This window comes from Haemaphysalis longicornis, unplaced genomic scaffold, assembly GCF_048455015.1.
Source record: "Haemaphysalis longicornis isolate Haplotype H1 unplaced genomic scaffold, Haemaphysalis longicornis Haplotype H1 scaffold_3, whole genome shotgun sequence".
Lineage (NCBI taxonomy): Eukaryota > Metazoa > Arthropoda > Arachnida > Ixodida > Ixodidae > Haemaphysalis > Haemaphysalis longicornis.
In genome coordinates this window covers 66,526,951-66,552,400 of record NW_027526335.1, presented here as the reverse complement: position 1 = coordinate 66,552,400, position 25,450 = coordinate 66,526,951, and the positions used below count along the sequence as shown (strand labels likewise).

Below are 25,450 nucleotides of genomic sequence, written 5' to 3'. Positions count from 1 at the left end.
GCGGGATAAAGAAAATTTTAACTTAACTTGACCAATCTCTCAGGGAATAAAGCATTGTTTGCTGCCGGGCATGCGCTGGGGGCACTTTAAAACACCAAATCTCTCGAATAAAACAAACGTATTTTGTCTGCATGGCGCCTTTAAACTGCAGTCCGGGGCAATGAGAGCGCTAATATTTGCAACAATCTAACTTTTTTTTCCGAGGCAGTCGGCTGGAGGTGTGTTGCAAGTATAAAAATGTCGTCACAGTACAAAAGTCACCGCTCAAGAAGCATCGCGACAGAGATATAAAAGGACCCCTGGGTCGTATGCAGTGTGGTCGGCCATAAATAGCAGCGAATTCAAGCTGCTCTTCTCACTGTGCGTGGCCAGCTTCTGTAAACCAGTGTGTGCAGGCAGAGGTGAACTGGACCTTAAAGAGGCAGAGGTTTACGCGAGTTTTTTCTACTTTCTACTTGCCCAAGTTTTGCGCCATTATCCTGCCGCGTAGTTCGCGTGTACAGAACAAACAATACCGAACGGTCGTATCTCGAGGCTCATGCGGGCGTGTATAGCATGTCTGCGGGCTCGTTTTGCTTTCGGTGGTTTTAGTTCCACGACAAACATGCCGAGACTACTCGAATATGTGAACGATGTCACAGTACGTGCACGTTGATTTGAAAAAAAAAAAAAAAACTAATTACTGCTGCTCGCCGAGCGTAATTCCCCTGCCCCCATCTTTTCTTCGCGTAAAACATGAACCGTTGGACAGGAATAAAGATTCTTTTTAATTCGTAGTGGTTCTTTAATTACAGCTACTCACATCTATCTACCTTTCACTCAGTGTCAGTTCAACATGTTAATTGCCGCTAGTGTTACCGTTTTTATTAGAGAGTTTTAGTATTGCGTTTTGTGCCTTTGCGTACGTTAAACGTTAAATTTTTGCGGCACGCTACGTCGGCACCGCACGGAGAGTTTTAGTACAGCGTTTCGTCGGTTTTGCTTTGCGGCCCGCTATCGCTTATGGCGCCATCTGTTGAACGAAATGCAAAGCGACGTTCATCTGGCCGAAGCAGCACCCGGAATTTTGCACAACTACCCAACCAGCGAAATCAAACACCTTCCCGTTAGTATTGAATGAAAAACGTGCACAACATGATAGAAATATTCTTCTACATAAGCATTGAAGCTCCGAGATTACTTAGTTTTGGCGATCGCACACAAGGCGCAGAACCAAAGGATTGGGTTTCACGTATACATTTTCTTCGACTCGAAAACAATCCAGAAATCCGTTTCGAACACGCGACGTAACGATGTAACTGCTTGCACTGCGAGGCGGAGGCACGAAAATAAAATGCGATCATTTGCCGCCAGTCCGTCGTAAATATCGCACTCAATTCACGCGACTTGCGGGGTCGAACAGCACGTCCCTTCACTCTGGCTCTAACCCACAAGGCTTTTAACCGCACACACTGGGTTGAGTCGCCGCTAGTGATAACTAATTCCGAACATAGCAAGCACAGTCCACCCTCAAGAGCTCACCGCCGCCTTCCACCGTGAAGCGAACTTGTCAACAGCACACACACAGCATTCTACGCCGGCCTGCAGGAGCTTTGTTCGGGCAGTCAGCGACGCCACGTTAGCCTCGCTCACCGCAATAGCAACGTGCAAACCACCGGAGCTATTTAAGGATGCAGGAGCAAAAAAACTTGTTCTATAAGACGCAAATTGCTGCACACAGATGAAAGAAAACGTTTAAGTGCTCCGATCTACCTGCCGCCGTGTTATAAACACAGAGACACGCAAGGGCCGTGTCGTACGCACGCTACTTTGCTGAAATAGCGTGTGCTCGTTTTACGGTCGCTAAGCACAAAACCAACTTTGCGTGCTGCACATGCGCAGTTCCACCTACGCAAGGAAATAGCGAACGGTAACACTTTGCGTAGGGCTGAAAACGCTATACTAAAACTCTCTATTACCGTTTTATCAAAACCTACTGGCATTGACGGCTATTGCCTTTCTATCAATGTGTAACGCTTCGTCGCCCCACTATCCGAGAAACCCGGGTGTGCCGCAAGCCTTCCCCGTTTCCTCCCTAACGTTCACGGTGGACGATTCTATCGCGCCTGGCTTCACCTCGCAGCCAATCTCACGCGACATGTCCTCCCCGCTGCCGCTGCGGCGACGGTGATCTCGCCACGCTCCGCTGACCGTATACCTCGGGCTCGCACGGTGGCATTCCATCACACGCTCGTGTCGTTCCTCACCGTCAGCGCCAAAGAGAGCCCCGGGTCACGCACTTTCGGTGTTGACACGGGTTCCGAGGTGTGGAAAAAGGTTTCCCGTGACGTATTAGCCTGCCCTCTGGTAGGGTCTGTGTGTTTTTATTCCGTAAGATCTTCTTGGCAATAAAAAATACCGGGCGTGTTCGTAGGAGGGTCATTTGGGGCCAGGATAATTGTATTTTGTGGCACAATTAAGTTATCGTCCCAGTGAAAGCGAAGCTGCACCAGACGTACGCACGCGCGCGCACACGCAAACAGACAACATAAACGCGCGCACGCTGCGCACGAAAGCAGCCAAGCTGCCTAATAAAAAAGAATTTCGTTCTCGTAAAGCATCGAACAGACTTACTATTGATGCGAGGGCATTAAATGGCCATTGAACTTAAAAGCCGGTGTCGGCGTAAGCTGTGGAACCGTTCCATAGCACGAACTTAAAGGGACCCGCAACACTTTTTTCAACTTCTTTTGAAATCTTAAATGCTTGCAAATTGAAGTCACCCAACACATCCGTTACTTAGATTAGGGGGTCGCAAAGTACCTCAGCCGAAAATTACTGCTCTACGCCCGCCAGGTAATTTGAAAACTCGCACAAAATATGTTTCTCTCTTTCCCGGTCTTGACGTCGTTCGACGGCCCGAATTACGTCACTGAGGCCATGTAGCGGCTGTTGGCCGGTTTTCCTTCAGTTGCAGCAATGAACGGTTTCCGATAGCAACTTAAAAAAAAAAAAGTCACGAAAACAAAGCAGAAATGGAAGGCGCATCTGGTGTGACGAGCAAATCACGCAGTGCCGCACCGTGCTGGCAATAACTACAGCTTCCGCAGTGGTTCCAGACGCGAAGGAAAGAGTGAAAGCGGTTATTGAAAGTGTTGGAGGGCCCCTTAAACGCGACAGTTGCGAACGGTGGCTGTTCATACCATTGCACCGCAGATTAAGTAAGGGGGCGGAAGAACGCAGCCACACGAGCGATCATACAAACAGCACAATTCACCACCGTCGCCAGCTCTCCCACGCATGCGGCAGGAACGAGAAGCGGCGCAACGTGTAGGAAACGGATCGGAGCTATAGGATCGCAAAGCAAAGCGTCTCAAGTGGCAAGGGCCCTTGAACAATGCGATGTGAAAGAAAGTGTTTAGGGCGTTCCGAGTTGAACATTATGCCCTAGCATTCTCAACCCATACAAAGTCCCTACGTGTCCTTTGGAGTTTTTCGTGGAGGTGTTCTTTTCTCTGACTTGCACGCGGAGAGATTTGTCAAGGAAAGCGAAGAAAGAAAAAAACAAACTTACGTGTTCGAAATCTCTTGCATGCCAACCACTAATGCGCTTAGTACTCCCCGGAGATTTTCTCGCGGGACTCGGGAAATTACTCGTACGTTTCTTTAGCTGCCGCAAGCACATCCACTTGCACGCATGCTCCAGGGTGGCGTCGTCGATGGCGCTTTAATGCAGGTAGCTGCACGTGCCTGCACTTTCGAATTCACCTTCCGGCTCCCGCTGCGGAGTGTGCTTGCCTTAGCACTCGTTGCATTTCGCCCCCTGCCAGTTCTTCCGCGTGAGCGCCCTAATGAGAAGGAAACCGTCCAAAGGCTGATCAGATGCATTGATACACCGACACGACGCGGCGAACGGAGCCGTAACAGTAATGAGATTCAATTCGTTAGTTTTCTCTTGACTTCGTTTGTTCTTCTTTGTCTTTCATTTAACCGAGTTCGCAGTCAGCCTCGTGGCAATTCTCCTCCCTTTTTCGCGCCGCATGAATCAATCATCGTTTCTTTTTTCCCTTCCCTCTCTTCCTCTGCCTCTCCCACTGTTCTAGCTGAGCTCGCTGGCTGGCAGGCCCTAATTACCTTTATCAGAGCAAGAAATGCTGGGTGGAGGAGAGGGGGCTTTCCTAAAATGTCTGGGAAAATAGATTGCCGCTCCGGCGCGACATTTGCGCTCCTTGCTTGCCTATGGTAAACACGGCGCAATTTCTTTTTTTCGGCGAAAGTAATATCTCCCCCGACCTTTTCCTCTCGCTCGGGAGTGGGCCCCTTTCGAGCGAACGTGCACGCTGCCAAAAACAGCGGAATATTGAAAAGTTTAGTCTCCATGTAGCACGCGTGTGGGCGGCTATTTTGGAGCGCTCCTAAACTTGCTAACGAGGCACGCCTTTCCGCTCGACTGCTTCTTATCACGGGCCACCGAGGGGGGAGAACCCTCCGCTTAACGATGCGTGACACCGGGTCCACGCCGAGCGTCGCGGGGTTTGGATAGGGGCGCAAGCTGGGCACGGGTTGGTGAGACTGTTGCTTCGCTATGTACGTGTGCGCCCGTATACGTCGTCTTATATGTCCACGGTGTGCGTTTAACAGAACCACGGTGATAGTGAGTCTTGTTTAAAAAACTATGGTTGTGAAGGGGACGGGAGGAGACGTCCGCCTTATTTATTGAAGAGTGCCGAGCGGTTAGCAGCTAGAAGGCAAACTGCGGCGGAGACGGGTGAGCCATGGTGCCGGAGGTGATCCTGCGTGGCATAGTGCGAGCGCGGTGCTGTCTGCTCGGTGTCTCAGTTCCAACTGCCGGCCGTGTGACTCGTGCCTCGTGGCTCGCATGGACCCCAGCCCACACTGGCATGGAGGAGAATGAAACCGCACACGCTTTGCCTCGCGAACTCACACACCGAGCCCGCGTGAGTATCGTTCCTCACCATGGGGCGCGCTCCGCCAGAGACTGACTAATCACATTTAATGACATAACAGAGCACTACCGCCTCTCGCGTCGACAATTTCCCCCGCCTCAACCATCGCTTACGGTAAGCCAGGCGCGTATTTGGCGGCTTTTGAAAACGAACGCCTTCCCAAGCAGAGCTCACTTCTACCACATCCATCCGACGGAATTCCCTTCGTCATTATGCCCCCTGTTTGGGGAGCACGCCTCACTAAGTCATTCTATATGGGAGTTAATCTCTCTAATCACCAGCAGCGAGCAGTGGAGGGAGGCGTTGGATAGCTCTGACCGGACTTCAGAAGCCCTGTACAAAAGAGCCACCGAAGTCGCCACCAGCCTTAGCTCGGTGGCCACCGCCTTTCTCTGACCACTTGCTGGAATAAAGTTTTCTCCTCCTCCTCCTCCGCGCGGCTCATGACGATCTGCAGTCACGCGGTGCGCTGCTCTGGCGGCGCGAGCGCCCTTGGCTGCCGCGGCTGAGCTGCTACAGTTGATTCCTGTCATAGGAATCGGTGAAACACGAAATTGAAATATGCAGCGAAATCTGCAGCTGAGCATGGTTTGGGGGTCGGCGGCTGTCGTGTAGGTATGCTTGGCGAGCGACGTCCTGCTGGCGGATCTTTTCGGCAAAGGTGTACTGGCGTCATTTCCGTGACGGATACGACGTCAGTGAAATCTTAGTGTATACCGGCATAAAACACTTTCGCGCTAAAATATAAAACCCGAAAGCAAACAACCCCAAGTATAACGTACTCTTTAGTACTAAAGGTTGCTTCCCCGCAAGAAGACACTCTGTGCAGGAGTGCACCCTTTACAGGCCGATTGCTTGGTTGTACTGGCGTTGCTTCCGTGACGGATATGACGGAAATCTTCGTGAAATCTTCGTGAATCCCGGAATAGAACACTTTCGTGTTAAAATTCAACGTGGGCTATAGGTAGTACCTGTACTACAGTTCACTGCTCACTGCTCACTGATCCGCTTACTGCTACCACTCACTGCAATTAAGATTTCCCGCCTTCGCAGTGCTCGCGCGCCCCCCGCCTGAAATTGCGCCAACGGGAATTCTGTTCTTTTTGTGCTTGCTTTCCCTCCCGCACGTGCCGGCGTTGCACTGCCACTTTGTTACGCTTACTATCGTAAAAATCAACCCAATCACGTTCCTAGTTAGATGAACGCAGGCGCTGCCGGTTAATTACGTAAATTTTGCCTCAAATGTACCTGCAGTTAATTTTCTTTGCGCTAAACAAGGGGGAGATGTATGACAAGCGTCAGCGCTTCACGAGTTTCGAACGCTGTTAACTATATGAACCGCTTCGCTTTCGAAGCCTCTGGGTTACGCCGTGACGACGGAACGCCGTGTGGCTCTACTTGGGTCCAGCGAGCGAGCTACGACGAAAAGGCGAGCCCCTAAGTGATCTGCACTTACACGGCTTTATGCATGCCAGACCTCACATTCGGCCTGAGAGAATCCTGTACGACATTCCACGAATGGGGCGCCATCAGTAATGCATCGCGTTAAATACCTGGGGGCCCTGCTCTTTTGAGGCGTTTTGGCGCCTGTATACCGCAGAGACGCTTTTACCTCGTTTGTTATCCTGCCGCCAGTTTGCTTAGGTGGCAGCCTTTGGCGCAGAAAGCATTACTGGGTCTGAAGAAAGTAAGGTCTGCGCTTCTCTGGCGCGTGCCGAGGCGTGTGCGGGAGGGGCACGAGGAGGCGGGCCATGAGCTTCATACCACGTCTCCCGTTGAGAAGGAGGGAGAACGAATCGCTACTGTCCCTCGCACCGGAGAACATCAGTCCGTTCGTACCACACAATGGCTCACTGTTTCTGGAATGGCGTAGTCGTGTTCCTAAGTGTGATGCTATATAATTCCACATTTCTTGGGAGTCTCGAATGACTGAAGCAAACAGGACGCACTTTCTGGCTAAGCTAAAGGGGTTGTTTATACGATGCTCTTGCCAGACACAGCGAAGTGTCTACTGCTCTTAGAGAGTTTTAGCCTGGCGGCTAGCGTACGCTAACGCCACGGCGGCGGGTTACCGGGACCAAACTGCGCATGCGCGCACGGGGATGGCAAGGAGGTGGCCCCTTACCAGAACGAATGTGCGGGCTTGGCGAGTCATGGGCGCCAGACCCCGTAGGGTCCCGTCACCGGCCGCTGTAGCGTTAGCGTACGCTAGCCGCTATGCTAAACTCTATTGCCAATGGGGCAGGGAAAGGGAATCTATAGAGAGTTTTAGTATAGCGGAAAGCACCACCTTAGCGCGCCCATAGCGTTAGCGGGCGCGCTAACCGTCGCGTAACGAGGCGCTATCCGTTTGCGATTGCGGCGCGCAAACGTTAACGCCACAGCTAAAACGCTGTACTAAAACTTTCTTATAGTTCATTCCACAAGCTACGTGCAGCACTGTGGAGCCTACATTGTTGTCAACAGTCCACCCACTGAGGGCGCCTAGCTCACCGTAAAGGGACCTTTAAATGACATTTTCTTCCCTCTCGCCAGCTGGAACCGCAAGGCTCCTGCGCCTTTTGTCGCTTCATGATGATGATTATTATTATTATTATTAATGGCTCTCCATTTGAATCGGGGCGTCGGTTGTCAGCAACCGACTTGTCTTTTTTATTCCACTTGCTTGCCCTACTCAATAAATTTGCCTCCCTCAGCTTACCCCACCCCTGTTTTAAACTCATATCGCTCCCTTCCACCTGTTTTCCTCCCCCGCTGTTTTTTATTCTTATCCGTGTGATTACACTCCCTGCGTACCGATCTCTTCCCTACGTTTCTTCCACCACCATTCTAGCCGCCTCTTTGTCACCTCTATGGCCCTGAAGTTGAGGCTCCCCCTCACCCCGAAACCCAAAGCCTCCGCCAACGTCGTTTTCACATCGTCCCGCGGCGGTCGTATCTCTGTGCAGTCCCGGACAGTATGATCTATAGCTTCCCCATCTCTGCCGCAGCATGCGCATGTTTCATCCTGCTGCCTGTAGATACCCGTGTATGCCCGGGTTCTCAGGCACCCCGCCCGTGCTTCAAAGAGCAATGCACTGTCTCTCGTATTGCCATAAAAACCTTTCTTCTTGGTTTCTAGTTTCTCTGTCCTATAAGTCTCCAGGGATTTTTTTTTTTTTTTCGCTGCCGTGCCCAGTTTGTCTTCTCTGCGGCCTTTACCTGCTTTTTAACTTTTGTGTAAACCCCACTTTCCCCTACCGACTTTCCGTACCGCTTGGTCAGCTGTCTGGTCCTCCGTCTCCACCGCGTGTCCATGCTTTTCAAATACAGGTACTTCACGGTGAGTTAGGTGTCCCCAGCGGGCGGGCTGTTGACAACAATGTAGCCTCCACAGTGCTGTATGCAGCTTACGGAATGAACTATGGTTAGGCAGGAACTCTAGCTCCCTTCCTTCTCCCTTCTACCTGCATTTATGTTACCGACCAGTAGACGATGATACTGTTAGTGTGACAGTAATAGACATACAGACCGGCGGACCATTGTAAGTGTTTTGTAATTTAAAAAAAAAAAACTGTGGTTGATTCCTCTGTCATAGGAATCAGTAATACACGAAAGTGAAATGTGCAGCGAAATCTGCAGCTAAGCATGATTTGCGGGTCGGCGGCTGTCTTGTGGGTGTGCTTGGCGAGCGACGTCCTGCTGGTGGGTCGCTTCGGCGGGTAGCTTCCTGCTGGCGGGTCGCTTCATTTCCGTGACGGTTATGACGTCAGTGAAATCTTGGGGTAATGCGGCATACAACACTTTCGTGTTAAAATATAAAACCCGAAAACGAACAACCCTAAGTATAACGTACTCTTTAGAACTGAAGGTTGCTTCCATACAAGAAGACCCTGTGTGCAGAAGTTCACCCTTTACAGGTCGCTTGCTTCGTTGTACTGGCGTCACTTCCGTGACGGATATGACGTCAGCGAAATATTCGTGTATCCGGGAATAAAACACTTTCGTGTTAAAATGGGCTCTACTTTCCACGCCGTATAGAGATGGAGCGTTTCCGAACGAGTGTGAACGCGATCTGGCTATGTGGTCGACTGAGTGTGGCGCGTGTGCTTCCCGTGCAGAGCAACTGAAGAAGCCGCTGGAGGACTACATCGCCAAGCACTGGACCAACGTGCGCGTGGTGCGGGCCACGCGTCGCGAGGGCCTGATCCGCGCGCGGCTTCTGGGCGCCAAGCAGGCGACGGGTGACGTGCTCATCTTCCTCGACTCGCACACCGAGGCCAACGCCAACTGGCTGCCGCCGCTGCTGGACCCCATCGCCAAGGACTACCGCACCGTGGTGTGCCCCTTCATCGACGTCATCGACTTCGAGACGTTCGCCTACCGCGCCCAGGACGAGGGTGCCCGCGGCTCCTTCGACTGGGAGCTATACTACAAGCGGCTGCCGCTCCTGCCCGAGGACCTCGCAAACCCCACCGAGCCCTTCAAGTGAGCGCGACGAAACACGGTCTCTCTCACTCGGCGTATTGACGAAGCGGTATAAAGGATAAGCGGGCTAAGGGGCCCATAGCGGAGTCACGGGTTCGGCGTGTTTTTCTTTTTATTGTAGTTTGTGGGGAATTTTATTACGTCTATTCCCTCCAGACATATTTTCATCCTTCCTTAATTCGTGAAACGAGGCGCTCCTTGGGTATACGTAGGGTGTATGGGCTACCGAAGTAAGTGCCCTTTGTGTAACAAAATGCCATTTTGTAAGAAGCCCTAGGGATTCTAAGGCAAACATACGTGGAGGTTTGTGTGCGTAGATGAGCCTTTAGAGCATGCTTACCCACTGAGTTTCTGCAATTTTTCTTACTCCGCCACGTATTGAATGCAGGGGTTTATCCAGAATTTCGATTTTGGCGGGTGTCGATATCCTTCTGGAGGTGTTGGGGTGGGGGGTGTATAAATACCTGATTGAATGTACCGGATCTTTGTGGATACGATTCCGTCGTTACACTTATCACCCCTTCTCCCCCCCCCGCGCTGTTTATAAACAAGAAATAGAAACACTTTGGTTAGGAGGCGCGCAATTGTTGGCTACAAATAATCCACAAAATAAAGCCATCCGTAGTCTTCATTGACTCGTATGAGACCCGCTGTTTCGTGCTTTATATATACGTGTATGTGTCTTACGCAACTGAGAGTGGTTGGCCTTTGTAAATTAGCGGTGGCGCTAGCCTCATTTGACCATATGCGTTCACGGGTGCTCACGAAACTTTACGGAACAGGCGGGCAACTACTGGAGTTGAGTTCTCCGCGCGCCTAATTTCAAAACAGTTGCTGCTTGTTCGAAATTTTTAACTTGTTGAAGAATCCGAGCGCGGACTTGGCGCTTTTTAGGCTGCCAAACGAAAGAGCCATAGTTAATCGCCTTTCCAAGTTCCGTAAACTCCGCCAACGAAAAAGTAATTCTAACGCCAGGAATGTTGCTTAGCGCTCGCTCTTTTAGACTCCCGCATATACGCGAAACCTATCCCCTCACCTCACTATCGGTGGCGTGTAGAATTCTCAGAACGGCATACACTAGCAGTGAGTTCCAGCACCGACGTAGGCACCCATGTTTGTGCTTTCTTTCGCGTATCGCATCGAGGTGTTTCGGGCGTTCTTTTGTCGAGCCAATCGGCCTCCGCTCATTTTCGCAGGAGCCCCGTGATGGCGGGCGGCCTGTTCGCCATCAGCCGGCGCTACTTTTGGGAGCTGGGCGGCTACGACGAAGGCCTGGACGTCTGGGGCGGGGAGCAGTACGAGCTGTCCTTCAAGATCTGGCAGTGCGGAGGCACCATGGTGGACGCGCCGTGTTCCCGCGTCGGACACATATACCGCAAGTTCGCGCCCTTCCCCAACCCGGGCATCGGGGACTTCGTGGGCCGCAACTACCGGCGCGTCGCCGAGGTACGCACGCGTACACGTTTTGCGGCTACTTTGCCGCACTCGTGGTTTTTGGTGAAATTTCGATCGTAGTGTTCGTTTTGAACACATGTAACTAGCGAAAACAAGACGAGGACGAAGAAAGATGCACACAGGGCGTTCGCTGAACTTGTGGAAGTCTAGCGATTGTCTTGTGTGCTTCTTTCTTCGTCCGTGTCTTGTTTTGACTGGTATTGTGTATTCCAGTTAACACCAACTGTCACAACTTTCAACCTTAACATATGCATTAGCGAGTTACAGCAGAGCGCAGAATCGGTCCCGGTACGGTACCCGGTACACCTGCGCATGTGCACAACCAGATTTCCACATCCGCGCACGCGCAGTAGCGCCGGTCGCCTTCCGCGTACCGTACCTACACCGGTTCTCCGCTCTGTTATGACTGTATGTTGGTAAACCGGGGTACAACTTAAGAACGGCAGCGGGAGTTGCCGCTCTTAAGTTGTACCCGGGTATCATCCGGGAAATAACATCCGGTAACATCAGTAACATCCGGCAAGTAACATAAGTAATGATGACGATGATGATTGCTATTGGTTTCCCCTTTGTAGCGGGGGAATAACATGTCGTCTTACCAAAAAGGACTAATATACCTATGTTTCATACTCTTGGTTTAATACTAGCGCTGCTTAGGGCAGGCACAAAAAGCTTATTAGGCACAAAATACTTTTGTGCCTAACATCCGGCTGCGGTGCCTCATCACCGCAGCCGGATGTCACTACGCGCGGCGCAAGTAGTGCGTTACTGGGAATATTTTGAACATGGCACGAGCCGTTTCCGTGATTTTTCGGACTTAATATGCTTACAAACTACTGCGGTGACGACAAACAAACTACGCGAGAAAAGGCAGACGATATCACGCATTCATAGCAATCTCCTTTCAAAACGCGCGCTCCCGTTGATGTGATACCGTACATGAGCTATTGCCGTTCTTAACTTGTTCCCGAGTATAGACCGTACGTCATACACGGCTTCTAGGGTAGAGCTTTGGCCTACTATCGGGGGGCATAGAATATACCGCTCGGACTTATCCCTCAATAGCTTTGTTCTTTGTCACGCTGCACGCATCTCAAAGCGTTACTCCTATTTTCGAAAGGCATGGTGCTAGTCACGCGTCAGGTACAAAACGCGGATAAATGTCGCTTTTGTTGAGGTAAAGAGCTAAAAACTCGACTTTTAAGCGAAATGCGCGTAACGAGTCCACGTTGATGGGTGGACGCCTGCAAGCAGTTTAGATTACGTCAAACTCCGTGCCAAACTAGACACTCGTTGTTTCCTGACCGTATTTTGGGCTGCAAGTTTGCCTTGACCCAATCGCTAAGTCGTTTACTGTTTTATTGTGTGTGGCCGTTGTTGTCATTCAACTCGCAAATACGGTGCCAGCTGCCGTTAGATTTTGTTTCTAGGTGAAATGCGATTGAGAATATTTGGATCCGTTTAACTCTTACTGGGAACTTTCAACATTGAGTGAAATGCATTTCCTATTTCGCGAACTCGAGCCAAGGCAATTTGACATAACTTGTATCGCTTTAAAAGCCCGAGAGCATTACATAAGGGAGGAGGGCAGTAATGACATGTGAAACAGATCATATAGGGGTCACGAATTCAGAGTGTCGGAACGGAATTTTTTTCATTCCGGTTTCTGTTTTACTCCATAAATAAAAGTTATACGGTTCAGCTCCGGAACGAAACAAATAAAGGTTTGTAATGGTACATAACGGTTCGTGCTATCCCGCAAGAAAAATTGGGTATTGATTTTCCGCTGCCCTCTGGCAGCACTTGCGTACAAGCGCAGCAGGACGTGTCGGTGCTTTCACTAAGTGTGCCGCTGTAATTTGCTGTTTTCGCTGCAATCTGTGTGTGCTGCAGTTCTCGCGCCAAGCATGCCAGTTTCTTTTTTTCTGTATATTACGCTGTGTTTCGGAATTTTCGTGTTTATTCATGTATGGCACCACCTTACAGCGATGCCTTAGGAGAACATGGTTATGTCAATAAATACATAAATAAATGAATAGACGTGTGCATATGTATGAATTAATTAATAAATAGACACGGCCGCAACGTCAGCTTCGCAGCCAACTGCGAGCGTCGATCAAGCGGAGAGCTAAGCACTGACCATCTAGACAGACGTATGGTGTTCTAAAGAGTTCTAGAACACGGTAACAGACGGAGAGAGTAGGGAAGCATGCAGCAAGCCTGTCGAAGGAAAGATGACGCCAGCGAAACGAAATTCGTTTTCTATTCTTGGGAGCGGGCCGCAATCGCCCACCTCGCTGCATGGTAGTTGGAACGAATGCTGAAACACTTGTCGCTCAAACCGAAGACCCGAACGTAATATTTTCGGTTTATTTCTTGAACGATATAATACATAAAGTTTCTGTTACGGTTTTGTTCCGGCAAGTTGGTTGCGTTTTGTTCTGGTTTTCCTTACTATCCGACACCCCTGGTCACGACGGAATACAAAGCGAAAAGAATATCAAGAAGGGAAAGGTTCTGTGTGTAGATTACAAAAAGCATTCCAGAAACCAAGGAGGAAACATGTAGAAGAAAAGAAAGCATGAAGAAAAAAAGAACGAGGCAGTTGATTGATTGATTGATCGATTGATTGATTGATTGATTGATTGATTGATTGATTGATTGATTGATTGATTGATTGATTGATTGATTGATTGATTGATTGATTTGACGTGTTCATACCTCACTGATATTTTCATACAAAAAATTTCTCAGGGGGAAAAAACAGCGCAAAGACGGGGACTAACGGACGAAAAGACAGTACAAGCGCTGACTAACAACTGGGGGTGCTTTATTGCGTTCTGCAATTTATACACGAGGAAAAAGTGACGTCACAACCCTAGGAAAGGAAACAAAACACCCTGAAATGATTTGCACTGTGAGCGAACAATGAGTTTTTCAAAACCTGACAAGCGCTATCTGTCAATATACGCTATTTCTTTTTGAAGAAGTGCGACTGAAGCCTGACTGACACATTTCTTTCTTCCTTTTTTCGCTATTGAGTAGGCTTCGAAAATCTCGCGTGTGCGTGATTCCGTGTAGCGCTTTAGAACCTTGGTTCTATCTAAAAATGGGATGCACCCACATGCCTTGCAATGCGAGACAAGGTGGCTCCCGCTGCCGACACGTAGAGCATACGCATGCTCGCGCAGGCGTTCATTTAAGCATCTTCCCGTCTGTCCAATGTACACAGCGTCGCACTCTAGAGGAATCTCGTAGACCACGTTGGTGCGGCAGGGGACGAAGCGCGTAGCATGATTAGTGCTGCAGTCCGCCTTAGGTGGTGTCGTGTCATTCACGGCTTTGCACATTCTCCCTAGCTTGTTTGGTGCGGAAAACACTGTTCTTATTCCAGCCTTTTGTGCTATCTTCTTGAGCCCGTGCGACACTTTGTGCACATATGGGATGACGGTTTTGAAAAACTCATTGTTCGCTCACAGTGCAAATCATTTCAGCGTGTTTTGTTTCCTTTCCTAGGGTTGTGACGTCACTTTTTCCTCGTGTATAAATTGCAGAACGCAATAAAGCACCCCCAGTTGTTAGTCAGCGCTTGTACTGTCTTTTCGTCCGTTAGTCCCCGTCTTTGCGCTGTTTTTTCCCCCTGAGATGTTAAACCAACTAGCCCAATCCCAAGCTTTAGTCAAAAAATTTCTAAGCTAACCAGGCTCGCAGATTGTGACGTCATAAGTCGTAGAGCGGACAAATGTATAGGGCGGTGCTGCTATCATGAGTGGCGTAGTTGTCACCTCGGCACTGTATTCCGGTGATACAGGGCAACTTGTTTTCATGCTTCAGTCCGCCTTTAAGGTAGGAAGAAAGCCTTAGCGTGGATTCGTCACTGTGGCGGCTTTGCTAGTGCGAGTAACGGAGTCTAAAAAACGTAAACAGACGCCTCTACGCTGAATCAAAAGTGAGGCGGTTGTAGCCAGTTACGTGGTGGGAACAAGGACGTGGGCACCCTACTTGTACGTTCGCCGTTCCCATTTGTTTATTTACCCTCCTATCTTTCCTATTGGCTGAGCCTCGCTCAACTTTTTCTAACGTTTTCTCTCGCTGAGTGAGTGAGTGAGTGAGGGATCTATTGAAATAGAAAGTGGAAAAGGAAGTGCACTGGGGATATTCTGAACTTATTTGGGAGTTCACCGTTCTCTCTCACTGGCGCCACCAAATACGCACCGTGAACCTCATCCTCCTGTTCCGTTCACATTTACCCCTCACTTTCTCTGCTGTCGACTTTCTCTGCTGGATCCGGGTCGAAAAAATCGCTGCGGGCACTAAAACCGCAAGGCGATAAGTAGGGGGATTACGCGGACTCGTCATTATAAGTGAATGGGGATTAAGTTCTAACTGGCTTAGCGGAAGCCAGCATTTTTTTCACCATGAAGGTGTAACGAAAAGACGGCCGAGAGGCTTGCGTACCTTGCTGGGTGTGGAGCCGACAGCGCCGGCAAAGCCTTACCGCAACGCGCGCCGCGTCGCGCTTGAACGGGGCGCGCGCTACGTTTCGCATCGCTGCGCCGTTTCGGAAGGGAGCGGTGTTCCGAGCCATGGTAATTAATGGCAGGGCGCTGCTTGTGTTTCTCTATTTATGTCCTCCCCCCTCTTTTTTTTTTCCCATCTCACTTCCGGCGATTAATCTTGCGTTGCGTGAAGCTGTCTCCCGGCCTGCGTAGTACGTGATCGCCGTGGTAGTGACAGCAAACAAATAAAGCAAAAAGAAGTCTGAGACACGTAATCACTTCTTATGGCTTGTGAATGAAAAAGCGTGAATGTCCAGCTGAACGCCTGAGACGCCTTGCTTCCGCTTCTCGTTGTCAAAGGCTTTGCACTCTGTCCGCTGGAGACGCTTTGTTTAACGACCCGCTCCAACGCTTTCGAATGGCTTCGGTCTGTCTAAAACGAGCTGCGCCGCTGCTCGTTTTTTGCCGCCGTGTAGTGGGAGAGTGGACGACGATGGGGGATTTCTCTGCTTGTCTGCTCGCTTGTTCGGCTGCGTTCCTACGCCCCCATCACTTGCTGTGTACTGTCGTGTGCTACCACCTCCCGTGCTTGTAGTTACATCATGGAACGCCTCGTGGTATAAAATATTTCCACAGGAGCCGTTTTTCTGTTACGGACGCCGACATTTCCTCTTAAGGAGTCATGTATTGCTATAGCAAGAAAATGAAAGAAGTCGTCACACCGTGTAAGGCTTAAGAAACCACCGAACCCGAACCAACAAATCTTCACGGAGTTCGTGAAACGAAGAATAGAAGTCAATTCTTCCTCTGTATGCTTGAAAATCCCGACCGGCGGTTGTAAAACCCTTCCTGGTAGCCCTACATTAACGTTGGAAATAGCGGGTTACAATCTCACATTAGCTTTACTACCTCCCGAAAGTATTTATGGCGGCCGTCATATTTTGCGCATTAAAAATAACACTCGGTCAACTCTCATAGATGGTAGATTGACGTTGACTTAGACGCACGTAGGCGGAAGTTGGCGAAGTATGCATGCTCGTGTTTATTCCAAGTTTGTCGGGACATTCCAGGATAGAAAAAATAATTCGCAGCAGCATCGCTAGGGGAAAATTACAGCTTTGGTCGCATGGCGTGGCCGCCAATTTTAGCGGTCTACCAGTCCCCACGCCTAGTGGGCTTTTGTGTCGGACCATAGTTGCGTCGTGCATCGCGCTTCCCGGCCTCCTTGCACAATCCGATTTTGGGCTGCTATAGTTATTTATCATCAGCACGGACCGACGTCACTGCGTTATTTGCTCGTCGCAGCAGATACGCCTTCCATTTCTGCTTTGCTTTTGTGGCTTTCTTTTTGAAGTGGCTACCGAATGCGTTCATTGCTGCAATTTAAAGACAGCCGGCCAATAGCCGCTACACCGCTGTAATGACGTGATTCCAGTGGTCGAAGAACGCCAGGGCCGGGAAGGCGAGAAAAAAATTTTGAACAAGTTTCTAAGTTATCTGATGGGCGTAGAGCAGTAATTCTCGACTGAGGTGCTTTGCGACCCCCTAATCTAAGTTCTGGATGTGTCGGTTGACTACGTTCTGCAAGCATTTGAGATTTAGAAAAGAGTTGAAATCAGGGCTGCATGGTCTTTTTTAACCGCAGGAAGCGTATATACGTAACGTGTGGAATAAGTGCGACCCTGTATTTTTTTAACCTTCCTGTTTCACCCACTACTTCTGTATTCTGTTCGTATCCTACGTGGCCGATTTTCAGCGAATGTCTCCGATCTTTTTACATCTTAAAGCTTCACCTGGGCAACGAGGCGCACCATAGTGAAGGGTTGCAGAATAATTTCGACCAACCGGGGTTTTTTAACGGGCGCCGAAATCTCGTACGCGCCGGCATTTCTTGTGTTTGTGGCTCCACCACATACAGCCGTCGCAGCGGGGTCTCGAACTTTCCACCTCTCGCCGCACTGGCGTTAACTCACAGCCCCTCAGCCGCCTCAACGGGCCAATCCAGAGAAATAACAATATCCTTTCAAAGGCTTTCTGACTTAAGCGGTGTTGACCTGTAATGGCGTTGCCGGGATCAGAAGAACGAGCGTATATACAGGGTGGTGCGACGATAATTGGAACACTTATAAACGGTTCGCGCTCGAACATCTCACGAAGGTCGCATTTTGTGGTCTATTTTGTTTTACACCGGAAACAACGACGCTATTTACCCGTTTATTCTGAAAAATAAATAAGAACGATTTTCGCTCATGGGAAAATGGCGGCCGATTTGGACATGCGAGCCAGCGCAAGTTGATCTCGGAACGACGGCGCCATCTGGGGTATGCAGAGCGAAAAGCAGGTTTGGGATTCACGGTACGAAGGAGCCAAATGAGGTAGCAGACGATCAGGAAATCTCTTTTGTCCCTAGTTTACGATTATCGCAAATACTTGCATAACAGCTGATGCCAATCATAATAAAATATTCCCACGGTTCATCGTTGCCAATAAACGCAGGATTTCTTTCCTCAACTGCTTTCACATTTTCTGATCGTCTGCTACACCACTTGGCTCCTTCGTACCGTGAATCCCAAACGTGCTTTTCGCTCTGTATACCCCAGGTGGCGCCGTCGTTCCGAGATCAACTTGCGCTGGCTCGCACGTCCAAATCGGCCGCCATTTTCCCATAGGCGAAAATCGTTTTTATTTATTTTCAGAATAAAGAGGTAAGTACCGTCGTTGTTCCCGGTGTCAAACAAAATAGACCACAAAATGCGACCTTCGTGTGAAGTTTGAGCGCGAACAGAGAAGCGGTTCGCTCAGGAAATTTTTTTGAAGCGTTTTAATTATCGTCACACCACCCTGTATAGTTTTCCCACCCTCCTGTTTTCCCTTTTCTCGCTTATATGATAGCTGCTGCCCTTGTCTGCCGCCTTTCGTTTCTTGCATTCCTACGGTGCCGTTTTGTGACCCAGGCATTCCTGGCTCACGGCACTGGCGCCGTCCCCCTTTGAGTTAGTTGCATCGGCGCGCCCTCACGGTCTTTCTTGTCCTCTGTATGAGCACACGCTCACTTCCACTTCCTCTACTTTCACTGCAGAATGCCTCCGTTTATCCGAATGACACAGCGCGGGAACGGTGCAGGCGACTGTCACTCCCCCTACTTCCCTTTACTTCCGCGGAGCCTAACCCCAGGCCCGTCGGCCGGCGTGCTGATTCCGTCCTCGTATGTAGGGCGCTCGTAAAAGCCGGCTCTTGTCCAGGAAGTGTGGGCATCCTCTGTTCACCGCTACGGCCTTGCACCAAAATGCTTTTCTTCGCCGCGCAATTAACTTTGCGTTTTGGCGGGAAAAAAAGGAACGCAAAAATGGCCGGAAGGAGGGAAGGGCAGTGTTGGCGTGCGTGGCATGAGCCTCTTCGATCGCTCCACCCGCGGGACGCCGACCGACGCGCACGGAGAAGCTGGCGGAAAGAGCGTAATCGAGCGGTATATAGCAGCGGAAAATGAAGGCCAGCGGAACATAGACCTGCGTGCTTCAAGTGGTCATGCCTTAAACGACGTAATGAAGTTTTAGAAATAATGAAAAAAAGAAAGGGTAGATGCTTCCAGGACGGCAAGTCGATGGATATGCGTTTGAGCGCCCTTTAATGGCGCCGGCCGCGTCATTCGATACTTTCTTCCTGCTCATTGGCTACCTACCTCTACGGATTGACGATTAAGCAATGCGAGTGCAATGAACCGCCGTCTTCCTGCTTGAAGAACGTAGATCATTAGATATACTGCAGCACTAATGAGGACAATGACGTAGCCCGTAAGCGTCGCTCTCCAAAGGTAACCAGGGTGGTGGTGGTGGTGGTGTTTATTGACGGGGGGATCTAGCCTTGCGTGATATGAATGCGGTCGTCGTGTGGAAGAAGGGTTGCTCGTATAGATGGCGCTCATTCGTATTGTTTCTTTATGCATCTAATCTTTCTGTACTATACTAGGTTACTAATCAAGAACGACTATAGAAGTTCCCCTGCGCCTAATCACCGCCAGCGGCTGTTCCTCCGCGCTGCGCAGATAGTGCGTTGCTGCGACTATGCTTGGAAGCGCTCAGGAAAAGCACCCGCAGAAACAAAACAAGCTAACTTAATGTTTTCGCGATCTTAATTTTTAAAGCCAGTTACACATATGGATCAGTTAATTCAGAAACGATAGACGACAGGTAAACAGCCAAGGATCACCGTCGGTACAAGCACACAATAACAAGACATGACGTAAGTACTTCCCATGCTTTTAAGATTTAATGTGTTTACAAATTACGTCAGTGACGACAAACAGACTCGGCGAAAAAAAGATGATGTCACGCATTTCTCCTTCAATCTCTTCTCAAAAGGCGCGCGCTGACGTAACGAGTTCTTAGCTTGAACGGAGTAATACACTGGATGGGCTAGTGCCGTTCTTAAAACACTGTGGTTGATTCCTCTTGTCAATAGGAATCAGTCCAACATGAAAGTGAAATGTGCAGCAAAATCTGCAGCTGAGCATGATTTGTGGGTCGGCGGCTGTCTTGTGGGTGTGCTTGGAGAGCGACGTCCTACTGTCGGGTCGCTTCGGCAAAGGTGTATGGCGTCATTTCCGTGATGGATATGACGTCAGTGAAATCGTGGGGTATCGCGGCATAAAACACTTTCGTGCTAAAATATAAAACCCGAAACGAACAACCTTAAGTATAACGTACTCTTTCGTACTAAAGGTTGCTTCCCTGCAAGAAGACCCTATGTGCAGGGGTGCACCCTTTACAGGCCGCTTGCTTTGTTGTACAGACGTCACTTCCGTGACGGATATGACGTCAGCGAAACCTTCGTGTATCCAGGAATAAAACACTTTCGTGTTAAAATGTTGCATCCTCAATACCTTTGGTGGTTATACTCACTGGCGCAGGTGTGGATGGACGAGTACAAGGAGTACCTGTACATGCGGCGTCCGCACTACCGCAACCTGGAGCCCGGGGACATTACTGCGCAGAAGGAGCTGCGCAAGCGGCTCAACTGCAAGTCCTTCAAGTGGTTCATGGAGAACGTGGCCTTCGACCAGCCCTCCAAGTACCCCGCCATCGAGCCGCCCGACTACGCCTGGGGAGAGGTGAGCTCCTTGAGCAGCGTCTGCGTAGAGTTTCATACTACTGCTATGTACCATGCTTTCGTCGCGTACCGTCATGGGCTCCGCTATAACAGTTGAAAGCGTTCCTCTCGTACTTGTCTTGGCTTGCAGCTTGCGTTCTTGTGGTACCTGACGACAAAGGGGTCATTTTTTTTATTGTTCAGGTTTCAAGAAGCTTTTAAATATTTCTGACAAAGCAGGTTTTGTTAGCTATGCCTTCATGATATCAAAATAACTTCAACCAGTTTTAAGAACAATAATTACGGTTTATGCAGCCACAGGCAACTTTTTGCTTGTTGGCGGGCCATGTTAAGTAAAGGTGGAACCCTTTTCCTGGGTACATGGCGACGCGCTCATTGAAGCGCGACTCCCGTAGACGCTAGCGCCAGATTTACATCTAGTATATATTAATAAACTTTATGCTATGGTTAGTTATAACCTCCAGTTAGTTATAAGCAGTTGCAACAACAGCCCATTGTCGAAGCACAACCTAACTAACCTTCCATTGATTGCGCTCTGTGCGGCTTCGCCCCAAGGCCCTGTTCGGCAGCTCATTTGTACAGGTTGTTGAAACAGGGTCAAGGTAGCACGTCGCGGTAGAACTCTACATTTTACATGGTCACCCTGAGAGCGACATTCGGTGCCGTGCGCCGTGCGCGCCAAAATCCACCCCGTCAGGGCCTGTAACGATGCTTTACTGCAAACAAGCGCTTTGTGAAGGAAAGTTAACTTTACGGAAGATGAATCGACGGAACTGTTGGTAAACCAAAACTATTTCTGTAAGGTATTTTAACATAACGGCGCGCCTTCGAGATGCTGACACTGATAGGTGATGGTAGGCCGCTGTATGCGTCGGGAACGCACGTTAGGAACCTTGACACCCGAAATCAGCGGTTCCTGAAGCCGTTCGCTGGAGATCGTTACTGGCCAGCCCCATGTGATTTATGTGCCACGGTCAGGGAACGCTGAAAGTGCCTACAACTAGCGGAACGTGTCAAACTCCTGACCGTGTTCTTTTGTTCTAAATGTGCCGAGGTTTCTCTAACTGGCTTTATTTATTATTGCTTCTGGTGTCGCCGTCTGATCAGCTGGTCAGGATAGTCTGTGGCCATGTTGAAAGAATACATTCTTTCACCGTGCCCGTGGCTGACCTTGCGAAACTTGTGCGGCGCCCCACACTGGGATTGGTTTATCGTGCCTACAGGGACTCCTACTCGCTTTCCATCGACTATTAGGGCGCCTTACACACTTCGCGCAAGCACAGCGTTTTCGCGCGCGCAGACGCCTGTCCGCGACACCACCGGAACCAATAAAAAAAGGGAAAGAGATGTAAAGAACTCTTCCGCTTACCGGACTCGAAGCGATGATACAGCGTTCAATGTAAGTGGTGGTTTAGAGAGTAGGGAAGGGGAGGTCGCGCGCCCTTTGCTTCGCTCACCACATCCTCCCCATACCCCTCCCCCTCCCCTACCGGAATCAATTCACTCGCCTCGCTCGTTTGTCACTGTCCCTTCCGGCGTGCGCGCGCTCTTGCTCAACGTGCGGGCCCGCCGTGCCGTTGCGATAACAGCGGCGGCACGCTCCGTTTTCCCGCAACACCCGCCTGGTAAGAATACCTTGGTTTGAAGATCATCGTTCGGCAGCGTCGTCCAGCCGGAGCGAATAGTGGAAAGAAAAAGTGTTACCTTGTGGAGGCCGAGGACGGGGTGAATATTGCGCAGTGCTGGACGGAAATGTGGTTTCTCGCGTTAATTATACGGCATCCTAATTTGGCGTCGTTTCCCGTGTGACGTACGGGATACGCGCCACAGGGTTCTGTAGGTGCGGGTCTCGCAGAGGCTGATAGCGAGGCAGCAAAATTGCAGTGCGCTGCTTACGTAGGAAGAGAAGGGTGCACGCGCCCCTGTCTCCCTCGGTCTCTCTTCCCGAGTTGGCGGGGGATCGCTGTCGCGTGCGTGCTCGAAAATTGCATCTGTTGCGGGAGTAGGGCACACTGTTCTGGCACCCGCGCCCACCGGCTGTCGTTCTCCCCTTTCGGGTTCGTTTACTCTACTGCGCGTTCGGGAGACGAATTTTTGCTTTGTTCGGCCGACGGCTGTTCTCACCAGGATGAGCTCGGTCAGTTAGTCCGTGGCGTGAGCAAATGTTGCGATAGCCCCTCTGTTGCGCTTAGGTTTCCTGTTGTTCTATTCTCTTTTGCTTTTTTATTTTATTTTTTACCTCGTCCCGGCTTTTTATGCCGCTGTATTTAGTTATTATTGTTGTGTGCAGTATACGGGTATATACAGGTCCTTGGCGTATGAAGCTCGATGTTAACGTTGGGGCTTCAGTACAGCGCCTTGGCAATGAAGTGTGGCTTTTTCGTGCGTTGATCTAGTCAAGTCAAGTCGTTTTATTTCCAACAACTTTTGTTGGGTGTCCGGGCCCAGGCGAAAAGCGGTCATAGACCACTTGAAAGTGTCTTCGGGCCCGTACAGGCAGCGAGACATCTGAAGTTAAAGACGCATGAAAGTGATGCTCAATCAAATTACAGAAAATGATGATCTAACGATGTACATGTACCTATAAGTGAAAACATTTAACACATTTTTCGAAAGTTTGTGTGGAAAAATAAAACATTCCTTGTCATACACTTCTGCAAGTTACAAACACTTCTGCTATAGGAAATGCACATGTCCGATAGGACTGCAAGGGAAAATTGGCAGAGAACCGGAAATTTTCACACCTGCATCGATGGTGTGTAATGCGTCGGCAACAAAATGATACCAGTATCAACAAAGGGTGCACTATACAGCAAAATGTATTACAGATACTACGAGTTGTGAATTGAATAATTGCGCAATCGTCTTCCAGAAAGTGAGTTAGCTCGAATGTCTCTCTCTTAAAAGCTATTCAGAATGAAACGTAACGTAAAACATTAAACTATCTTATGCCTCCGCTACACGGTCGTTTGAAAGATGTTCCAAAGGCCGTCGAACCAATTGTCTATTGAGTGCCCCATCGTAAACGCGTAGGGCGCACTTGTAAGTGAGCGGTTAACTGTCAATGGGAAGTTGCCGTGTAGCACAGGCATTAGACTGTCACTTGCGTCATTAGCGTACGACGGTGTCCAACTGGTGTCAATCCTGCGGCATTTTGTTGGACCCTTTCTCATTGACAGTATTTAACGAAACGGCGTCGATATAACGGAGTCTTATGTCTCGCCACGAACGTTCGTCACAATACCTGGGCACAGTACCTATGGCCCGCATACGAATGTCACTCATTATGGCTACTTGAAGAACGAAAAGAATCATAAAAAGAACGATAAGAAATGCACGTTTTCACAGGCTATTGGGGATACATTTCCGCGAGACGCGTTAGAACTGCTATCAGATGTTTTTTTTTTTTTTATTCTTCAAGTAAGTTGATAAATTGCCCAATTTACCTATCGCAAGCAAGTAAAAAGTAGTTCCCTACACTTACCAATCTAGTTAATTAAGATGAATTTTAAAACCCGCTTGTGTTCGGAGTTTCGGCGCCCGTTAAAGATCCCCAGGTGGTCAAAATGCCTCATCGCCTGTGCAGCGTCGGCGCGTTAAACATCATAACCAATTAAATTAAGAGAAATTGCTCACTTTGCCGATTCAACTCGCGCATCCGTCAAATAATGTTGTTTTTACAGTCCTGTCTACTACCACTCAATATCGTTCACGTCGCATGTCTCCGTTTTTCTTGTCGTGCAATTTCAACCGTTTCTCCGCTCTGCATCGTTTTTTGGTGTAATCCAATATCTGCAATGAATGGGACTCTGTTCCTCTCATATTTTTATGATGCTTCGAGCTCTACGTGCCCCGCCGAAAGCTCTCGTCTCCAACGGGAGGAGGAGACTTCTCCTTCAAACAGCGCTTTTGTTCCGCGCCAGTCCTGGGCGAAAAATAAACGGGTTGTTCGACGCCGCTGCGCGGGCGCTCTTGCGCGGAAACATGGCGTGTTCCAGTGATTGAACTCTCTGCTGCATCACTTGTCCGCGCCGCGGGACGCTGAGCCGCTGGACGAGAATGAACACAATACAGGACGCGGACAGGCAGAAATTGGAGTCGCTCGCCGTCGTCGCCCAGGGCGCGCCGAATTCAATTCCCCCGGCTCTGGCGCACTGCAGCTTCTTCTTCAATCTGTCACGTCCAATTTGCGAGACACTCGCCGCCGTATACCTTTCCGCTCTTCCACACTGCATCGCCCACGGGCGTTCGTTCCGCTTGTCTCTCCCTTGTCTCCCCCTTCCTTGCTTTTGTGTTCCCTGCGTCCGTTTTCGTGCCCAATTCGTATTTCTTTCTCTTCGCCCCGCCGCCGTCCCATCGGAAAAATTTTCGACCTTTTCTAGTGAAATGAAGAGAAATAGAGAGCGGGCTCTGTTCGCGGGTCTCCAGCGCCGAGCGAAAATGCTGAAAGAAGCGCCTCTTGAAGTGTCGACGCTCGTAGATTGACTTCGTCAACAGCTGCTTCGTGGGTCATTGGGGGTAAACGACCACTTTCTATTCGGTTAAAATCACCTAGCGCGACGGCAGTGCGCGCATCTAGAACGCAGACACATTTTATTCCCACGAGGCATGCCATTTCTTCAAGAATTTTTTTTTTTTTTTTGCAGCCGTCCTTGTTCCTAGACCGATGTGCTAGACTGCCAGTATGCGCAGTTGCTTTTCCGTGCTGCCGCGGATTTTCTCTTACTTGTGGTCACATGTCGATTAACCTGACTCGACTGATTAGCATTTTGTTCATGTGTTGTTCGCCTATTGATTAGAGGGAAAGCGCCAAAGAATATTGTAGGGCTGTTCCTGCGTTGGGCACCATGTCATTATCAGACAGAATGGTTAGTAGTCGGCCGTTATTGCTCGTTTATCGAGCGTCTCGCAGCTCTTGGATTTCGCTTGGAGTTTTCTATGGGACGTAATTGATCTCTTCAGAAATAATTTTATATG

The 25,450-nt window shown here is 49.6% G+C and overlaps 1 protein-coding gene across 2 annotated transcripts in view; it reads left to right on the top strand.

The window, feature by feature from the left end:
• LOC144174558 (putative polypeptide N-acetylgalactosaminyltransferase 10) overlaps positions 1–25,450 on the top strand; it is a 248,974-nt gene that overhangs the window by 218,185 nt on the left and 5,339 nt on the right. For both annotated transcript variants that reach the window (XM_077703327.1, XM_077703326.1), the window contains 3 exons: positions 9,047–9,413; positions 10,610–10,859; positions 20,274–20,474. In XM_077703327.1, the coding sequence (XP_077559453.1) occupies positions 9,047–9,413; positions 10,610–10,859; positions 20,274–20,474 (818 nt within the window). The remainder of the gene's footprint in view (positions 1–9,046; positions 9,414–10,609; positions 10,860–20,273; positions 20,475–25,450) is intronic.